Below are 16057 nucleotides of genomic sequence, written 5' to 3'. Positions count from 1 at the left end.
GCCACAAAAAAAGTCCCCATGGGGGCTGGCATGGATGAGAACTGAACTAAACCTATGAAATTATGTAATTGATCAAGTAGTCACAAACATAAATTAGACAGAAGAAGACTGGAAATTCACTAAGGCTAAGTTATTTGAAAGAAGTTATCAAAATATTCAGCATCGGCACGAAACCAAACTCAAACTACAGTTCCTGTCTAAACATCCCTTTCTTCCAAAGTGGAAAAGCAGATACTTACTGTCCTTGGTCAGGATCTTCTCCATTCAACATGGTGAACAGAAATTGCCTTCGACCTTTTTGCTCCAATGGGTCCAGGTCTATCACTGCGTTAAGGAAAAGAAAAAAAAAAAAAAGTCATGTGCAGTTTCTGTTACTGCACTAAGACCCTCATAAGCAGTAACAACAGTGATATAAAGCAGAAGTTGGCAGACTAGGGCCCTTGGGCTGGCCCCCCAGTCTTTATAAATAAAGTTTTATTAGAGCACAGCCATGTCCATTTGTTTACATATTGTGTATGGCTGCTTTCCAGCTATGCCAGCAAAGTTGAGTGGTTGTGACAGACTGTATGGGCCACAAAGCTTAAAATATGTACTATTTGGCCTTTTAAGAAAAAGTTTGTAGACCCTTATAAACTGTATGTAAAGCTATTATGCTATATGCCAAAATAAATGTGCTCTCACCATTCCACGGCTAGAAGGATTCTAAGGAATTCAATATTTTATCCCTTATCGGTCCAGTTATGCAGATTTTTGTTTTATGTTGAGGTATAATCCACGCTGAAGGCTGTAGTCTGATCTTCAACAGTACCATGTTTTTCGCAAATAACCCACCCACATAAATAACATGCCCCTGCATATAACGCATATAGCATGCCTAGGAAAATATTTCGCGAGGTGGAAGTCCAGTTGGCAAAAATAAACAACACCTGTTATTCGTGTAAAAATACGGTAAGTGCCTCAAGTCCTCTTCACTTTCAGCAAGCAAGGTTGTGTCATCTGCATATCAAAGGTTGTTAATAAGTCTTCTTCCAATCCTAATGCCAAATTCTTCTTCATATAGTCCAGCTTCTCAGATTATTTGCTCAGTATACAGATTGAATAAGTATAGTAAAAGAATATAACCTTGACACACACCTTTCCTGGTTTTAAACAAGGCAGTATCCCCCTGTTCTGTTTGAACGACTGCCTCTTGGTCTATGTACTGGTTCTGCATAAGCACAATTAAGGGTTCTGGAATTCCCATTCTCCTCAATGTTATCCTTAATTTGTTATAATCCACACAGTCTAATGCCTTTACATAGTTGATAAAACACAGGTTAAAAAAAAAAATCTTTCTGGTGTTCTCTGCTTTCAGCCAACATCCATCTGACACCAGCAATGATATCTCTCATTCCACCTCCTCTTCTGAATCTGGCTTGAATTTCTGGGAGGTCCCTGTCAATGTACTGCTGCAACAGTTTTGGAATTATCTTCAGCAAAGTTTTCTTGCCTGTGATATTCATGATATTGTTCAATAATTTCTGCATTCCGTTGGATCACCTTTCTTTGGAATAGGCACAAATGTGGATCTCCTCCCAACAGTTGGCCAGGCAGCTGTCTTCCAAATTTCTTCTCAAAGATGAACGAGCGCTTCCAGCATTGCATCTGTTTGTTGAAACATCTCAATTGGTATTCCATCAATTCCTGGAGCCTTGTTTTTCGCCAATGGCTTCAGTGCAGCGGGGACTTCTTCCTTTAGTACCATCAGTTCTTGAGCATATGCTACCTCCTGAAATGGTTGAACATTGACCAATTCTTTTTGGTACAGTGACTGTATTCCTTCCATCTTCTTTTGATGCTTCTTGCATCATTCAGTATTTTGCCCATGGAATCCTTGAATACTGAAACTTGAGACTTGATTTTTTTCTTGAATTCTTTCAGCTTGATAAATACAAGCATGTTCTTTCTTTCCTTTTAGTTTTCTAACTCCAGGTCTTTGCACATTTCATTATAATGCTTAATTTGTCTTCTTGAACCACCCTTTCTGTTCAGCTCTTGTACTTCGTTATTTCTTCCAGTCATATTAGCTACTTGCTCTATGTTTAAGAGTAAGTTTCAGAGTCTCTTCTGACATCCATTTTGGTTTTTTCTTTCTTTCCTGTCTTTTTAATGACCTTCTGCTTTCTTAATGCATGATGTCCTTGATGCCAACCCACAACTCGCCTGGTCTTTGGTCATTAGTGTTCAATTCGTGAAATCTATTCTTGAGATGGTCTCTACATTCAGGTGGGATATACTCAAGAGCATATTTTGGCCCTCGTGGGCTTGTTTTAATTTTCTTCTTCAATTTGAACTTGAATATGAGCAATTGATGGTCTGTTCCACAATAGGGCCCTTGGCCTCGTTCTCACTGATGATATTGAGCCTCTCCATCATCTCTTTCCACAGACGTAGTCGATTTGATTCCTGTGTATTCCATCTGGTGAGGTCCATGTGTATAGTCACCATTTATGTTATTGAAAAAATTTTTTCTAATGAATAGGTCGTTGGTCTTGCAAAATTCTATCATGCAATCTCCTGCATCATTTCTATCACCAAGGCCATATTTTCCAACTACCAATCCTTCCTCTTTGTTTCCAACTTCCACATTTCAATCATGAGTAATTATCAGTGCAACTTGAGAGCATGTTTGATCAATTTCAGATAGCAGAAGTTGGTAAAAATCTTCAATTTTTTCATCTTTGGCAGTAATGGTTGGTACATAGATTTGATAACTGGTCTTCCTTGTAGGCGTATGGATATTTTCCTATCACTGACAGTGTTGTACTTCAGGATAGATCTTGAAAAGTTCTTTTTGACAAGGAATGTAATGTCATTCCTCTTCATTTTATCATTCCCAGCATAGTAGACCATAGATTGCCCATACCAGTCCATTTCAGCTCATCCATGCCTAAGTCATTGATTTTTATGTGTTCCATTTCATTTTTGACATCTTCTAATTTTTCTAGTTTCGCACTCCGTACATTCATGTTTCAATTATTAATTGATGTTTGCAGCTGTTTCTTCTCACTTTAAGTCGTGTCACATCAGCAAATCAAGGTCCTGAAAGCTTACTCCATCCACATCATTAAGGTAGACTCTACTTTGAGGAGGCAGCTCTTCCCCTATCGTATTTTGAGTGCCCTCTAACCTGGGGAGCTCACCTTCTGGCACTATTATCAGACAATGTTCCGCTGCTATTCATAAGGTTTTCACTGGCTGATTTTTTCAGAAGTAGGCTGCCAGGTCATTCTTCCTAGTCTGCCTTAGTCTGGAAGATCAGATGAAACCTGTCCACCATGGGTGACCCTGCTGGTATTTGAAACACCAGTGGCATAGCTTCCAGCATCACAGCAATATGCGAGACACTACAGTACAACAAACTGAGAGATGAGGGAGGGATGATCCATTACAATAAGGAAATTAATGAATACAGAGCATCTAACAGGATCCAGGAGACAGGAAAGCCAGTATAGAAGAGAATTAAATCAAATTTTGGGGATAGCAGCAGTGGGATAAAAGCTAAACAATGGGCTAGAGGGGTACAAAAGGATGGAGAGAGTTTCTCCAGAAAAAAATTATTTAATAGGTTTGATTACTTGAGGGTGTTAACCAACCAACCCAACCCATTGCCATCGAGTCAATTCCAACTTATACCAACCCTATAGGACAGGGTAGAACTGCCCCATAGAGTTTCCAAGGAGTGCCTGGTAGATTCAAACCGCCAACCTTTTGGTTAGCAGCTGTAGCACTTAACCACTACACCACCAGGGTTTCCAAAGGATGTGAAAAGAATTATCAATAGGTATAATTAAAATAAAACAAATGAAAAATTGAGGCAAACAAAATAGTAAACCAGAAAAAATATATAGTTAAGGTCATACTACTTGGCTCTGCAAGAATTAATATTTACATATTTATAATAATATAAACAATTAAAATTGGTTTAAACAAAAAGTATGATCAAACTATATAGGAGGGAAGGGTCATGGGTGTGGTGAGAGAGATCTAAATTTATGTACCAAGATAGGAAGCCAGTGGACCATGTCTAATATTGGGACATTAGGAAATCATAATAGAAACTTTATTTAGAAACATGGAGGTAAACATCAGAGATAGCTGAAAAAGTTAAAAGTGGTTGTGGTGGACTGCAGCTTGGTTTGTGGAGAAGGGTGGAGTAAAGGACTGATGACTTTTAATTAAAATCTTTTTAGCCTACTTGATTTTTTTTAAACCACATGCATATATGATATTTGATAAGTAAAATGATCGAATCAACCCCATAAGAAGTCCAGTGGTAGTTCTGCTCTGTCATTCTAAGCATTTGTCAGCCTCCTCTCCCCAAAACCACACACAGTGCCTCACCCTTGCTAAAGTGGAAGTGAATCTCTTCTCCTGCCCTCGGCTTCCTCAGGGATATTGGAGTCTCTGTCTCTGACAGGGGTATATCATAGAATTTATACTCCACGTACACCTGTTTTATGTTCTCATCAGACATCACTTCAGCCTCTGGGTAGAAGGCCAGGGAGATAATTTCAATGCACATCTTCTCTGAATCCTGATAAGAAAAATATTTATTTTCTAAAGGTTAGCGATGCTCTAAGCATTGTACTCCATCTAATGACACATTACTCTCTAGAAATCAGTCATAGGCACCCTCCATCCAACATACCACTCCTTGAGAATCAATTATAGGTAAAACTGGCACTAAGAGGCAACTTGACTGAACTGCCACAGCTCATCTGGGGGAAATTTGTGAAGAGAACCCAGTTGTTCTATTTCCCAGTCCAGTGAATCATTCCAGCCCAGCCTTTCCCAGCCATCTCCATATACAAAACAGTCGAGAAAATTTCCAAACAGGTATTTTTTCTTAAGCTTTCTCAATGAAAACCAAGCCAGCATTTCCCCAAAATTAGGACTTAAGAAACCTACACATTGATAATGAAGAGGTAGTAGCTGCTTTGGCCACTACAGCAAGTAACTGCTTCCTGGGCCCACCTAAGTACAAGCTATCAGAGTACCCTGCCCTCCGCAGCAACACCAGTACTTCCATTTCCACTTCAGGGTAGCTGCCGCAGCACTACTCACTGTCTTAATTGTCTCTGTGTCCACTCTTGGCATTAGGGATACCAGATGGAGGCTGGCATCTCTCTAGCTTCAAGAAGTCACATAAGCCCAACATAAGTCCCCTCCTTCCATAGTGGGGCAGCAAGTCGTGACAGTAGTAATGAGTCAACCCAGGATGACCCCTACCAGCCATAGTTTCCCCTTCCATCTCTAAGTTTCCGCCTGGCTGCTTCTTTCCTCTAAGTTGCCAGGCCAATCCCCGCTACTTCTCTTAAGGCCCGCCCTTCGCTCCCAATCTTTTCTTCCCTGAGGAAGCAAGTGGAGCTCTTTGCCTAGAATAGCAGGTATGATTTCTCAAAGTATAGTCCTGGGGTCAACTGTATCAGAATCATCTGGGGGTACGTTTTAAAAGGAAGATGATACTACTTGGAGTTTCCCTCTCAACAGCCCCCACAAAACCCTTCCACAATACCCACTGTACACACTGTTAACTCTCTACAGTGTTTTCCAAAATGTGGGTTTTGACACTTTGATGAATCAGTTCAGTGGGCTTCACTAACATTTTCTAAAAATAAAAGAACAGAGCAGAATGGAATAGAAAACATGACAGTGCATGGCAAGTGGTAAGGGTAAGCATTGCTTCTTTTCAATTTGAAAATTTTACTGTTTTAATTATTCACAGATCATTTTAGCTAATACATTTAAAAGGAAGGCCATTTTACCAGCATAGCAGGGGCAGGGGTTTGGGGACCATGGTTTCAGGGGACAGCTAAGTCAATTGGCATAATAAAATCTATTAAGAAAACATTCTGCATCCCACTTTGGAGAGCAGCGTCCGGGGTCTTAAACGCTAGCAAGCGGCCATCTAAGATGCCTCAATTGGTCTCAACCCACCTGGACTAAAGTAGAATGAAGAACACCAAGAACACAAGGTAATTACGAGCCCAAGAGACAGAAAGGGCCACATAAACTAGAGACTACACCAGCCTGAGACCAGGAGACCTAGATGGTGCCCGGCTACAACCGATGACTGCCCTGAAAGGGAACACAACACAGAACCCCTGAGGGAGCAGGAGAGCAGTGGGATGCAGACCCCAAATTCTCATAAGACCAGACTTAATGGTCTGACTGAGACTGGAGGGACCCCAGTGGTCATGGCCTCCAGACCTTCTGTTACCCCAGGACAGGAACCATCCCCGAAGCCAACTCTTCAGACATGGATTGGACTGGACAATGGTTGGAGAGGGATGCTGGTGAGGAGTGAGCTTCTTGGATCAGGTGGACACTTGAGACTAGGTTGGCATCTCCTGCCTGGAGGGGAGATGAGAGGGTAGAGGGGGTTAGAAGCTGGCGAAATGGACACAAAAAGAGAGAGTGGAGGGAGAGAGCAGGCTGTCTCATTAGGGGGAGAGTAATTGGGAGTGTGTAGCCAGGTGTATATGGGTTTTTGTGTGAGAGACTGACTTGATTTGTAAACTTTCATTTAAAGCACAATAAAAATTGTTTAAAAAAAAAAAAAGAGAGAGAGAGTGGAGGAAAGGAGCCAGTTGTCTCATTAAGGGGAGAGCAATTAGGGGTATATACCAAGGTCTATATAAATTTTTGTATGAGAGACTGACTTGATTTGTGAACTTTCACTTAAAGCACAATAAAAATTAAAAAAAAATTAAAGGAAGGCCATTTCACCTGACTTTTTTAAAAATAATTTTTATTGTGCTTTAAGTGAAAGTTTACAAATCAAGTCAGTCTTTCACATAAAAACCCATATACACCTTGCTACATACTCCCAATTACTCTCCCCCTCATGAGACAGCCTTCTCCCTCCTCCACTCTCTCTTTTCATGTCCATTTCATCAGCTTCTAACCCCCTCTACCTTCTCATCTCCCCTCCAGGCAGGAGATGCCAACATAGTCTCAAGTGTCCACCTCATCCAAGTAGCTCACTCCTCATCTGCATCCCTCTCCAACCCATTGTCCAGTCCAATCCATGTCTGAAGAGTTGGCTTCAGGAATGGTTCCTGTCCTGGGCCAACAGAAGGTCTGGGGGCTGTGACCTCCGGGGTCCTTCTAGTCTCATTTAGACCATTAAGTCTGGTCTTTTTTGAGAATTTGGGGTCTGCATCCCACTGCTCTCCTGCTCCCTCAGGGGTTCTCTGTTGTGTTCCCTGTCAGGGCAGTCATCGGTTGTGGCCGGGCACCATCTAGTTCTTCTGGTCTCAGGATGATGCAGTTTACCTGACTTTTTAAGGTTATATATGTGACTGTCTATATATAATATTAATAACTTACTGATACTATATACAGTAAAACCTGTGGAACCAGAACCTGTGTAAGGCAGAAAATTGTCAGGAAAGGAAAACTCAAATATTTTCTACTAAAAGGAGAGAGAGAAAAGTGATAAGACTACACTCTGTCAAAGGAGGAAAACTTTCAAGACCTGGAAAAACAAGGCAGTCCCATCAAGTTCTATCTAGTTCTCTCAGATTTCACTTATCTTTTTTGGGGGAGTTGGGGGGGTTTGATAAAGTCTGTTTTATTTACTTATTTTTTTTAATAATATTTTATTGTGATTTCAATCAAAGTTTACATAGCAAATTAGGTTCCCATTTAACAATCACTACCCAAATCATTCAGAGACATATATTCCAAAATTCAAAACAATATTCTTATTTTTTAAAATAATATTCTTAATTTTTTTAAAGAAAAATGTATTCCTATCTGACTTGTGGAACTCTGGTGGTGTAGTGATTAAGAGCTACGGCTGCTAGCCAAAGGTCGGCAGTTCGAATCCATCAGCCACTCCTTGGAAACACTATGGGGCAGTTCTACTCTGTCCTATACGGTCGCCATGAGTTGAAATCAGTGCAATGGCAACGGGTTTCCTTTTGATTTAGATCTTACTTGTGTGATTTTTGGAAATTTTAAACTAGCTAATAATCCTGGGCCAAATATCTGAAATCCATAATTATGCAGACTACATCAATTTTATTCTGAGAACACAGGTTAATTAGCAGGATCCATGCTTGATAAATAAGATTCAAATTTGAGCCAGGTGCACATGGAGGCTTTATTCAGTCCCTGTCTATAGGGTCGCTATGAGTTGGCATTGACTTGAGGGCAACAGGTAGGACAGAGTAGAACTGCCCCATATGGTTTCCAAGGAGAGGTTGGTGAATTAGAACTGCCGACCTTTTGGACAGCAGCCAAGCTCTGAACCACTGTGCCACCAGGGCTCCTATGACATCTTGCTTAGGAGCCTTTAATGAGGATAACATTTTTAATGTAATCTGACTGACTTGTTACAGTTCAAAATTTTGCTGATCAGCTGGCAGCTTTTTTGGTTGACTTGAAAAGTTGCATCATTTAGAAACTGTGACTGGAGTTCTACCTCTGTCAGTGACTAGTGCTATAATCTTGGACACATCATTTAATCTTCTTCACCTTTATGATGATATTGAAGGGGTTGCCTAACTCTAACATCCCATTATAACAGTGGTTCTAAACTGCCTTCTAAATATGTGCCAAGATATCAATTACATAATGTCTGAAAAAAAGGTAAGACAGACAAAATTTCAGAAGATAGACTTAAATATTTGCCATATTACATGTTAAGTCTACTGACTCTGAGTTGTTTCTCCCCACTCTAATATTCTTCATTTTCCTGTAAGCCCTCAGTACAAGTTCTGACTTCCAAGAAAGATTTTTCTGACCTCTACAAAGGCAACAAACCTTAGAATTTATATCACATAATCTAGCCACTTCATTTTGAGTCATCTTGTATTATTCTCTATTGTTTCTAATGAGATTCATAATCCTTAAATTCAATTTTAATCTTTCATTCAGTCCCTCATCTGACAAACATTTTTGAGCACCTAGGTAGCATTCTAGTGTCTCAAGAAAAGTGATTATGTTTTCTACCTCATCTGTAACCCCAACAACTACTGTTGAAAATTATTGGATATATTCATACATACCTATATCTATATCTACAGCTCTCTATCTACCTACCTATTTATCCATCCATTCTCGATTAGTTCCAAAAGGGACTTGAGATTGAAATTTTCATAAACAATTGTAATTACAGGTTTTATAGCTTTCAATGTTGGGTCAAAAACTGTAGAAACTGAAGATCTCTTTGTGGCCTCCCATGTAGAGTCCTTTCCTCTCTTTCAGCCTCCACCTCCCAGCGTTAACCTGCTCTTCCCAGGTGGCTATAAAGGGCCATAATTCAGCACTGGAATCTTGAATCACACAACACAATGAAGGGTGTGGGAACAAGAGGAGGTTGGCAGGGGACCCAAATAGGCAGAGAGAAGAGTTGAAGCAAGTCCTCATTGACACCAAATGAAGAAAATGATCCTTTTACCCTACTGTATCAATAGACTTCCATTCACACTCAACGTAAATTTAACTAAATAACTTGAATTTCCCAGCAAGCTCATTAAAATGGGATTTGAACTCCACATAGGTTGGTTATTAAGCACATTAACTGTCATTGCTTACAATACACTACTTACTGCCTTAAGATATTTTTGAGATATGGGTATCACTATGATGTCATCACTATCGGTAGTCTGTGTTTCACTGACTTCAGAAGCTTCTTCATAGGATTCTTGACCTGGTAGAAAAGAATCTGGAGTTATATAACTATTTCAGAGCACCCTGTCCAACCCAAGAAAAGACCCAGTACCCACATGGCCAACCCATTGTCTGATTACTACTTCTGAGTATCTAGATTTTGGCTACATTTACTCAGAATCAAGCCCTCTTTTTCAAAGATTCGATTATTTGGAAGTTTGCCAAATACACACATTTCATTTCGGAAAAGAAAGGAAGAAGTGGGGGAGAAGGAAGGGAGGAGGGAAGGAAGAAAAGAGAGTAAGAGAATGAAAGAAAGAAAAGAGAGGTAGGAAGGAAGGGAAGGAAAGGAAAGGAAGATTGTTCTTTTGTACGGGCTGGAGAAAATAGCCAAGCCAAGGAAAAGCAGTAAAACCAGGGTATGGCAGACTGTACTTCCCAAAGATGGCCTCAAGCAGTATCTGCCATCTCACATGCTCTTCTTAGTGTGACCTTGAAACTCCTCCCATTGAGTGGTAGGGTCTATGTCCCCTCCCCTTAAACTGAAGTGGATCTTTGAGATTGCCTCAACCAAAAGACTATGGTGGGAAGTGATGGTAAATGCCATCACTAGAATGTAAAAATGCCATGCACCTTTGCCTTTTCTTTTAGGACTCTCTTCCTGCAACCCAGCCACCAACCTGTGAGGAGGTCCAAGCAACCTACAGAAGGCCCCGGCTGAACTCCCAGCTGACAACCAGGACCGATTTGCTAGCTGTTAGAGTGGGCCATCTTGAAAATGGATCCACCAGCTCCAGTTGAGCTCTCCCAGTAAAAGCTTCCACTGGGCGTTGTTCCTCAGGTGCCCCATTGAGGACCACTGGGAAGAGTCACCTTGTTCATAAGGGTCTTGCTTGCTGAGTGGAGCCCTGGAACTTCCGTTTTATTATATGGGAGCAGATGTGGTGTCAACTGAAGACCAGCCATCCAGGGCCCCAAAACTGTAACTATTGTAAAGAACTATAGATTTTTTTCATGTTTGTTGGTACATAGTATTTCATTATGTGAATAAACTACAATTTCTTTATCTAGTTTATTGTTGATGGTGATCTCATGTGTGCCAGAGTAGAACTGTGCTCCACAGGGTTTTCAATGCATTATGTTTCTGAAGTAGATTGCCAGGCTTTTCTTCCAAGAAGTCTCTGGGTGGACTCAAACATCCAACCTTTCAGTGAGCAGCTGAGTGTGTGAGTCAGAATCAACTCAATGGCAACTGGTAAGAAACTGTTGATGGGCTTCTGTGTTGCTTACACTATTTTTGCTCTAAATAACAAGTATCATGGTACATATAAGCACACATTTCTGGACTAAATTCCACTTGGTCAAGGTACACAGTCTGTTTTACAGCTTTATATTTTGCTGGACTTAGTTTGCTAATATTATTTGTTAAGGATATTGCACCTATATTTATGATGGATATTGGTCTGCAGTTGTTTTTTTAATTGTCTTTAGTTTGCTTTGGTATTAAGGTAATACTAACTTTATAATAGGAGCCCTGGTGGTGCAGTGGTTAAGCTCTCAGCTGCTGAGAGGTTGGCAGTTTGAACCCACCAGCCATTCCACAGAAGAAAGATGCAGCAGCCTGCTTCCAGCCATGGAAATCCTATAGGGTAGTTCTATTCTGTCCTGTAGAGTCACTATGAGTCAGAATTCGACTTGAGGGCAAACGATTAACTTTATAATAGGAGCCCTGGTGGCACGGTGGTTAAGGACTTGGCTGCTAGCTAAAAGGTCAGCAGTTCAAACCCACCAGCTGCTCCATGAGAGAAAGATGTGGCAGCTTGCTTCCGTAAAGCCTTACAATTCCTATGGGGGCAGCTCCACTCTGTCCTACAGGGCTGCTACGAGTCAGAATCCACCTGACGGCGCACAACGGCTTTATAATTGGATGAGTTGGGAAGTTTTCCCTCCTCTTCTATTTTCTGAAAAAGGTTTTGAAGGATTGGCATTATTTCCTTTAAATATTTGATAGAATTCACCAATAAAGTCGTCTGAGCCTGGCTTTTTGTTGTGAGATTTTTTATTTGTTGTCTTTACTTCTAATAGGTCAACACTAATCTTTCTTTTAAGATAGAAGCTTAGATTATTGACTTTAGCTCTTCATTGTTGTATTTTCATTTTAATTCAGCTCAAGATGTTTTCAAATTATCCTTGGAATTTCTTTTTTGATTCATAGATTATTTTGAAGTGTGTTGTTTAATTTTCAAATATTTGCTATTATCTGTTTTAGTTTCCTATGGCTGCTATCGCTTTGAGTTGGAACCAACTCGATGGCACATAACAACAACATGGCTGTCATAAATTATCACAAACCTGGTGGCTTAAAACAATAGAAATTTATTCTTTCACAGCTCTGGCGGCCAAAAGTCTGAAATCAAAGTGTCAGCAGTGCTGTGCTCCCTCGGAAGGCTCTAGGCTAGGACAATCCATTCCTTGCCTATTCCAAGTTGTGGTGGCTCCAGGCATTCCATGGCTTGTGGCCTCATCACACCAGTCTTTGTCTCCATGGTCACATTGCTTCCTTCTCTTTTCTGTGTGTGTCCCCTCTGTGTGTCTAAGAACATTTGTCATCAGATTTAGGACCCACTTGGATAATCCGGGATGATTTGCCATCTCAAGACCCTTACCTACATCCTGCAAAGACCCTTTTTACAAATAATGTCACATTCACAGGTCCTAGAGATTTGGGCATGGATGTATCTTTTTGGGGGCCACCATTCCACCCACTGCATTGCCTATTTAATCCTGAATAATATTTTAAACGCTAAAAGCTATTTTTTTTGTCTTATGCAGTCATTTGAATTTATCCACATTCTTTTCGCTTCATTCCTTGTTGCATCTTTGGGTTTTCTTCTCGGATCATTTTTTTCTGCCTAAAGAACAATCTTTACGATTTTTAAATATATGGAAGGAAACTCTCCATTTTGGCTTGTCTAAAAATGTCTACTCTGCTTTCATTCTGGAAAGATATTTTTTCTAGGTAGAAAATTCTTGCTGATGGTTAGTTATTTTCTTTCAGCACACTGAAGATATCTTTCCACTGGTTTGAGGCTACAATTATAGCTCTTGACAAGTCAGTTCCCCATCTTACTGATGGGCCTTTTCTTTTTTTTAAATGGATGCTTATAATATTTTTTCTTTTATTTCCTGCATTTTTACTCCTGATATGTCTGATTTGGATTTATTCTTATCCTGCTGCTTAAGTTTGATTTCATTGAATTTTAATGTTGTTTATTAGTTCTGAGAAAGTCGAAGTCATTATCACTTTAAATATTATCTCTGTCCCTTCTCTCTTCTCTCCTATATTTAATTAAATGTGGCTTAGACCTTCTCATTGTATCCTTTATGCCTATTTTCCTCTTTTTTTTTTTTTTTGTATTTTCCATCTTGTTGTTTCTCCTTGCTTCATTCTGGGTATTTTCCTCAATTCTCCTTTCAGTTGTGTTTAAACTCCTTTTAACTCATCTCTTTCTTTCTGATAAATGCCTATATTTAGCATTTCTATAATTTCTATTGCAGTCATTACTGTAATATTTGATTCATGAAAAAATAAGTGAATGTCAAAATTATTAGCTAATTAAAATTTGATGAGAAACAAGATATTGATACAGTCTCGAAGTATCTTCTCATAGAGAACTTAAAAATTATAAGGGAAAAATGGTAACATTACAGTGGAAGAACCTGACAGATGCTTCTTAACTAAGTGATGAAAGTTAACACCACCAATAATGGGACAAACTGACATCATATACCTCCTAATGTGATACAGTGAGAAGGACGTAACATTATTTCCATGGTAGCCCTGTGAAAAATTCATAACCCGAATCTAGTTATGAAAAAACAGCAGACCAATCCAAATTAAGAGACATTCTATAGAATAACTGGCCTATACTCTTCGTGTCAATATGATATGAGTGACAAAGAAGAGCTGACAAATTATTCAAGATTAAAAGAGACTAAAGAGACATGACTAAATGCAATGCATATTCCTGAACTAGATAAGGAAAAAACATAAACAAATAAAAAAACACTTGCCATAATGGGCATCATTGGGACAATCAGCAAATTCTGAATATGAGCTGAACGTGAGATAATAATGTATCTATGTTAAATTTTGCAAATTTGATAGCTGTACTGTGGTTACATAATAGAATTTCCTTTTAATTAGGACAATAAATACTGAAACATATAGGAGTAAGGGGACAGAAAAAAATAAATAAAATGATAAGGCAAAAACTTAAAATTTGGTGAATCTGGGTAAAGGATATATGGAAATTTTTTGTCCTATTTTTGCAACACTTATGTTTTCTTTTTTTATCACATGTAAGTTTGCAATTCTTTTAAAATAAAACATATTTTTTAACTTACGATATCAATTTCCATAACATCCTGTCCTTGCTGAAATTTTAAAGCTCAACTTTTATCTCCATGAACCTAGTAAGCACAGTTGTTATATAGTTTGTGTCTGATAACTTCAATATCTGGAGTCCTAGAAGGAATCAGGTCAGCCCTTGTCCCTGTATCTTTGCAAGCGTCCCCAAAGTAGAGTTCTGCCTTGAAGAGCAAAAGAGGCTCAGAATGGTGCTGCCTTTAGGATCGAAGAGCAGAGAATGGGCAATTCACCAGGGTTCCTACCCTGGGCAGACACCAGATGCAGACTGTTATCGCCCCAACAGTCCACCACAAACATGGTTCTACTTCTCCACTGCCTTCTCCAGACTGGCAATGTCCCAGAGCTAAAGCTCCAGTCATCTCCCTGATGTAGGCTAGGTAATTCCTCCTTCTCCTGTTGGCTCTTTGATGCTTTTAAGAAAGCATTAAGAAGATTATTTTTAATGTAGTTAGCCTTGTCATCAGTGGAGTGCTGGTTTGAATGTCCTAGTCCACCATTACTATAACCTGGAATTATGTCTACTTTTCATTCTAACACAAAACGTTTACCTTAATATAAGAAAAATTTAGATTAACATCACAAATGAGCCAATCACACCCCTCCTCCTATTTCTTTGTAACCATAATTCACAAGACCTTGGAGCAAGTTAATATTTTATGTAACTAAACTAGCTAGTAAGCTAGATATAAATGTAGAGAAAGTTACTTTCTTTGAGAATTCCAGGCTTGGTTAGCCTAACCATCACACTTGACAATATAAAACTGAGCCTAGGATCTTCTTAAGTATTAATTTTCCATGAAAAGTTTAATACTGCAAGATGAAGGGAGGAAGTAAATAATTGGCTTGATAAAATAATTCAATGATTAAATAGGAGAATGAGATTTCAAAAAAGTTAGTACCATTTACAGGATGTTTCCTCTGTTTCAATGCTGAGCAGGCTGATGTCATAGTCTCTTCCTTTTGCTGATTTGTTTTTAAATCATCATCTATGGAGACTTTAAGCCCTGAGAATTTCCACTCAGTGTAGTTCATCTGCTTCAAAATAAGACAACATTACTATTACTGGTAATATCTTGGTTTTCTTTCTTTCCCTCTCCCCTTTTTTCTTTTTTAATATTAGTTATTCATAATACTTGTTTTTAAATAAATAAAAGGTTAATACATGATGAAATTAGAAAATAATTTTAAAAAACAGATGTTAAGTGATGGGGGGCGGGGGTTAGGTACAGAAAAGGTAGTATCCAGTATAAGGTAAGTACACAATAAATACTTGTTCTTCAATTTCTTCCGCTTAAAGTGGAAGTGACTAGTTAGGACAGTGGTACTGAAGTTCTCAGCATAAACTGGAGAACCCATAATCTGCTGACTTACACGAAATGGAAATGAACAGTCTAGGGTTTCTTAAACTACTTGTGGTTGTGAAAACATGTGCTAACCACAAATAGCCACGACTATTGTTTATCTCGTCTGCTTCTGCATCTATCTTGAGAATAATACATTCAGGAATATGCAACCCATATTTTATTTCTTCAGGGTTTCTACAGTTTTACCTGTAGTACATTTTCACTAAAGATGCTACGACTAAGGTACTCCATTCTGTTCTTTCCTTGGATGCCTGCTCTTTTGCCATGTTTTCTTCTTGTGTAGCTCTCAATCTGGTGTTGCTTTTCCTTTATCTCTCCCACCTGAGGAGGTCTTCTCTTTACATGATCCTGGCCAGCTTCAGTGGGAATCTCAACAGATGCCATCTGGTCCTAAGCAAAAGGATCAGAGACAGCTTGACAAGATGATGGTTTAACAACCTTGATACTCCAGAAAGAAATTTGTGAACTAGCATTAGACATCATTCCTCTCCTCCCGTAGAGTAGACAGAAACCATCTCTCTACTCCCCACAATAAAACCCAGGGTTTTGCTCCACCAATAGCCTCATGGCATGATGAGGGATGCAGATTAAGTTCACA

The 16057-nt window shown here is 39.3% G+C and overlaps 1 protein-coding gene across 1 annotated transcript in view; it reads right to left on the bottom strand.

The window, feature by feature from the left end:
- Window positions 1-16057, bottom strand: part of RPGRIP1 (RPGR interacting protein 1) — a 73418-nt gene that overhangs the window by 6772 nt on the left and 50589 nt on the right. Inside the window, 5 exon segments of the mRNA XM_049898613.1 lie at window positions 240-324; window positions 4384-4576; window positions 9603-9703; window positions 14995-15130; window positions 15646-15849. Of these exon segments, the coding sequence (XP_049754570.1) occupies window positions 240-324; window positions 4384-4576; window positions 9603-9703; window positions 14995-15130; window positions 15646-15849 (719 nt within the window).

Source organism: Elephas maximus, chromosome 10 (assembly GCF_024166365.1).
Source record: "Elephas maximus indicus isolate mEleMax1 chromosome 10, mEleMax1 primary haplotype, whole genome shotgun sequence".
In the NCBI taxonomy this organism is placed as follows: Eukaryota; Metazoa; Chordata; class Mammalia; order Proboscidea; family Elephantidae; genus Elephas; species Elephas maximus.
Note: the sequence above shows the minus strand (reverse complement) of the source record. Positions and strands in the feature narration are given on the sequence as shown.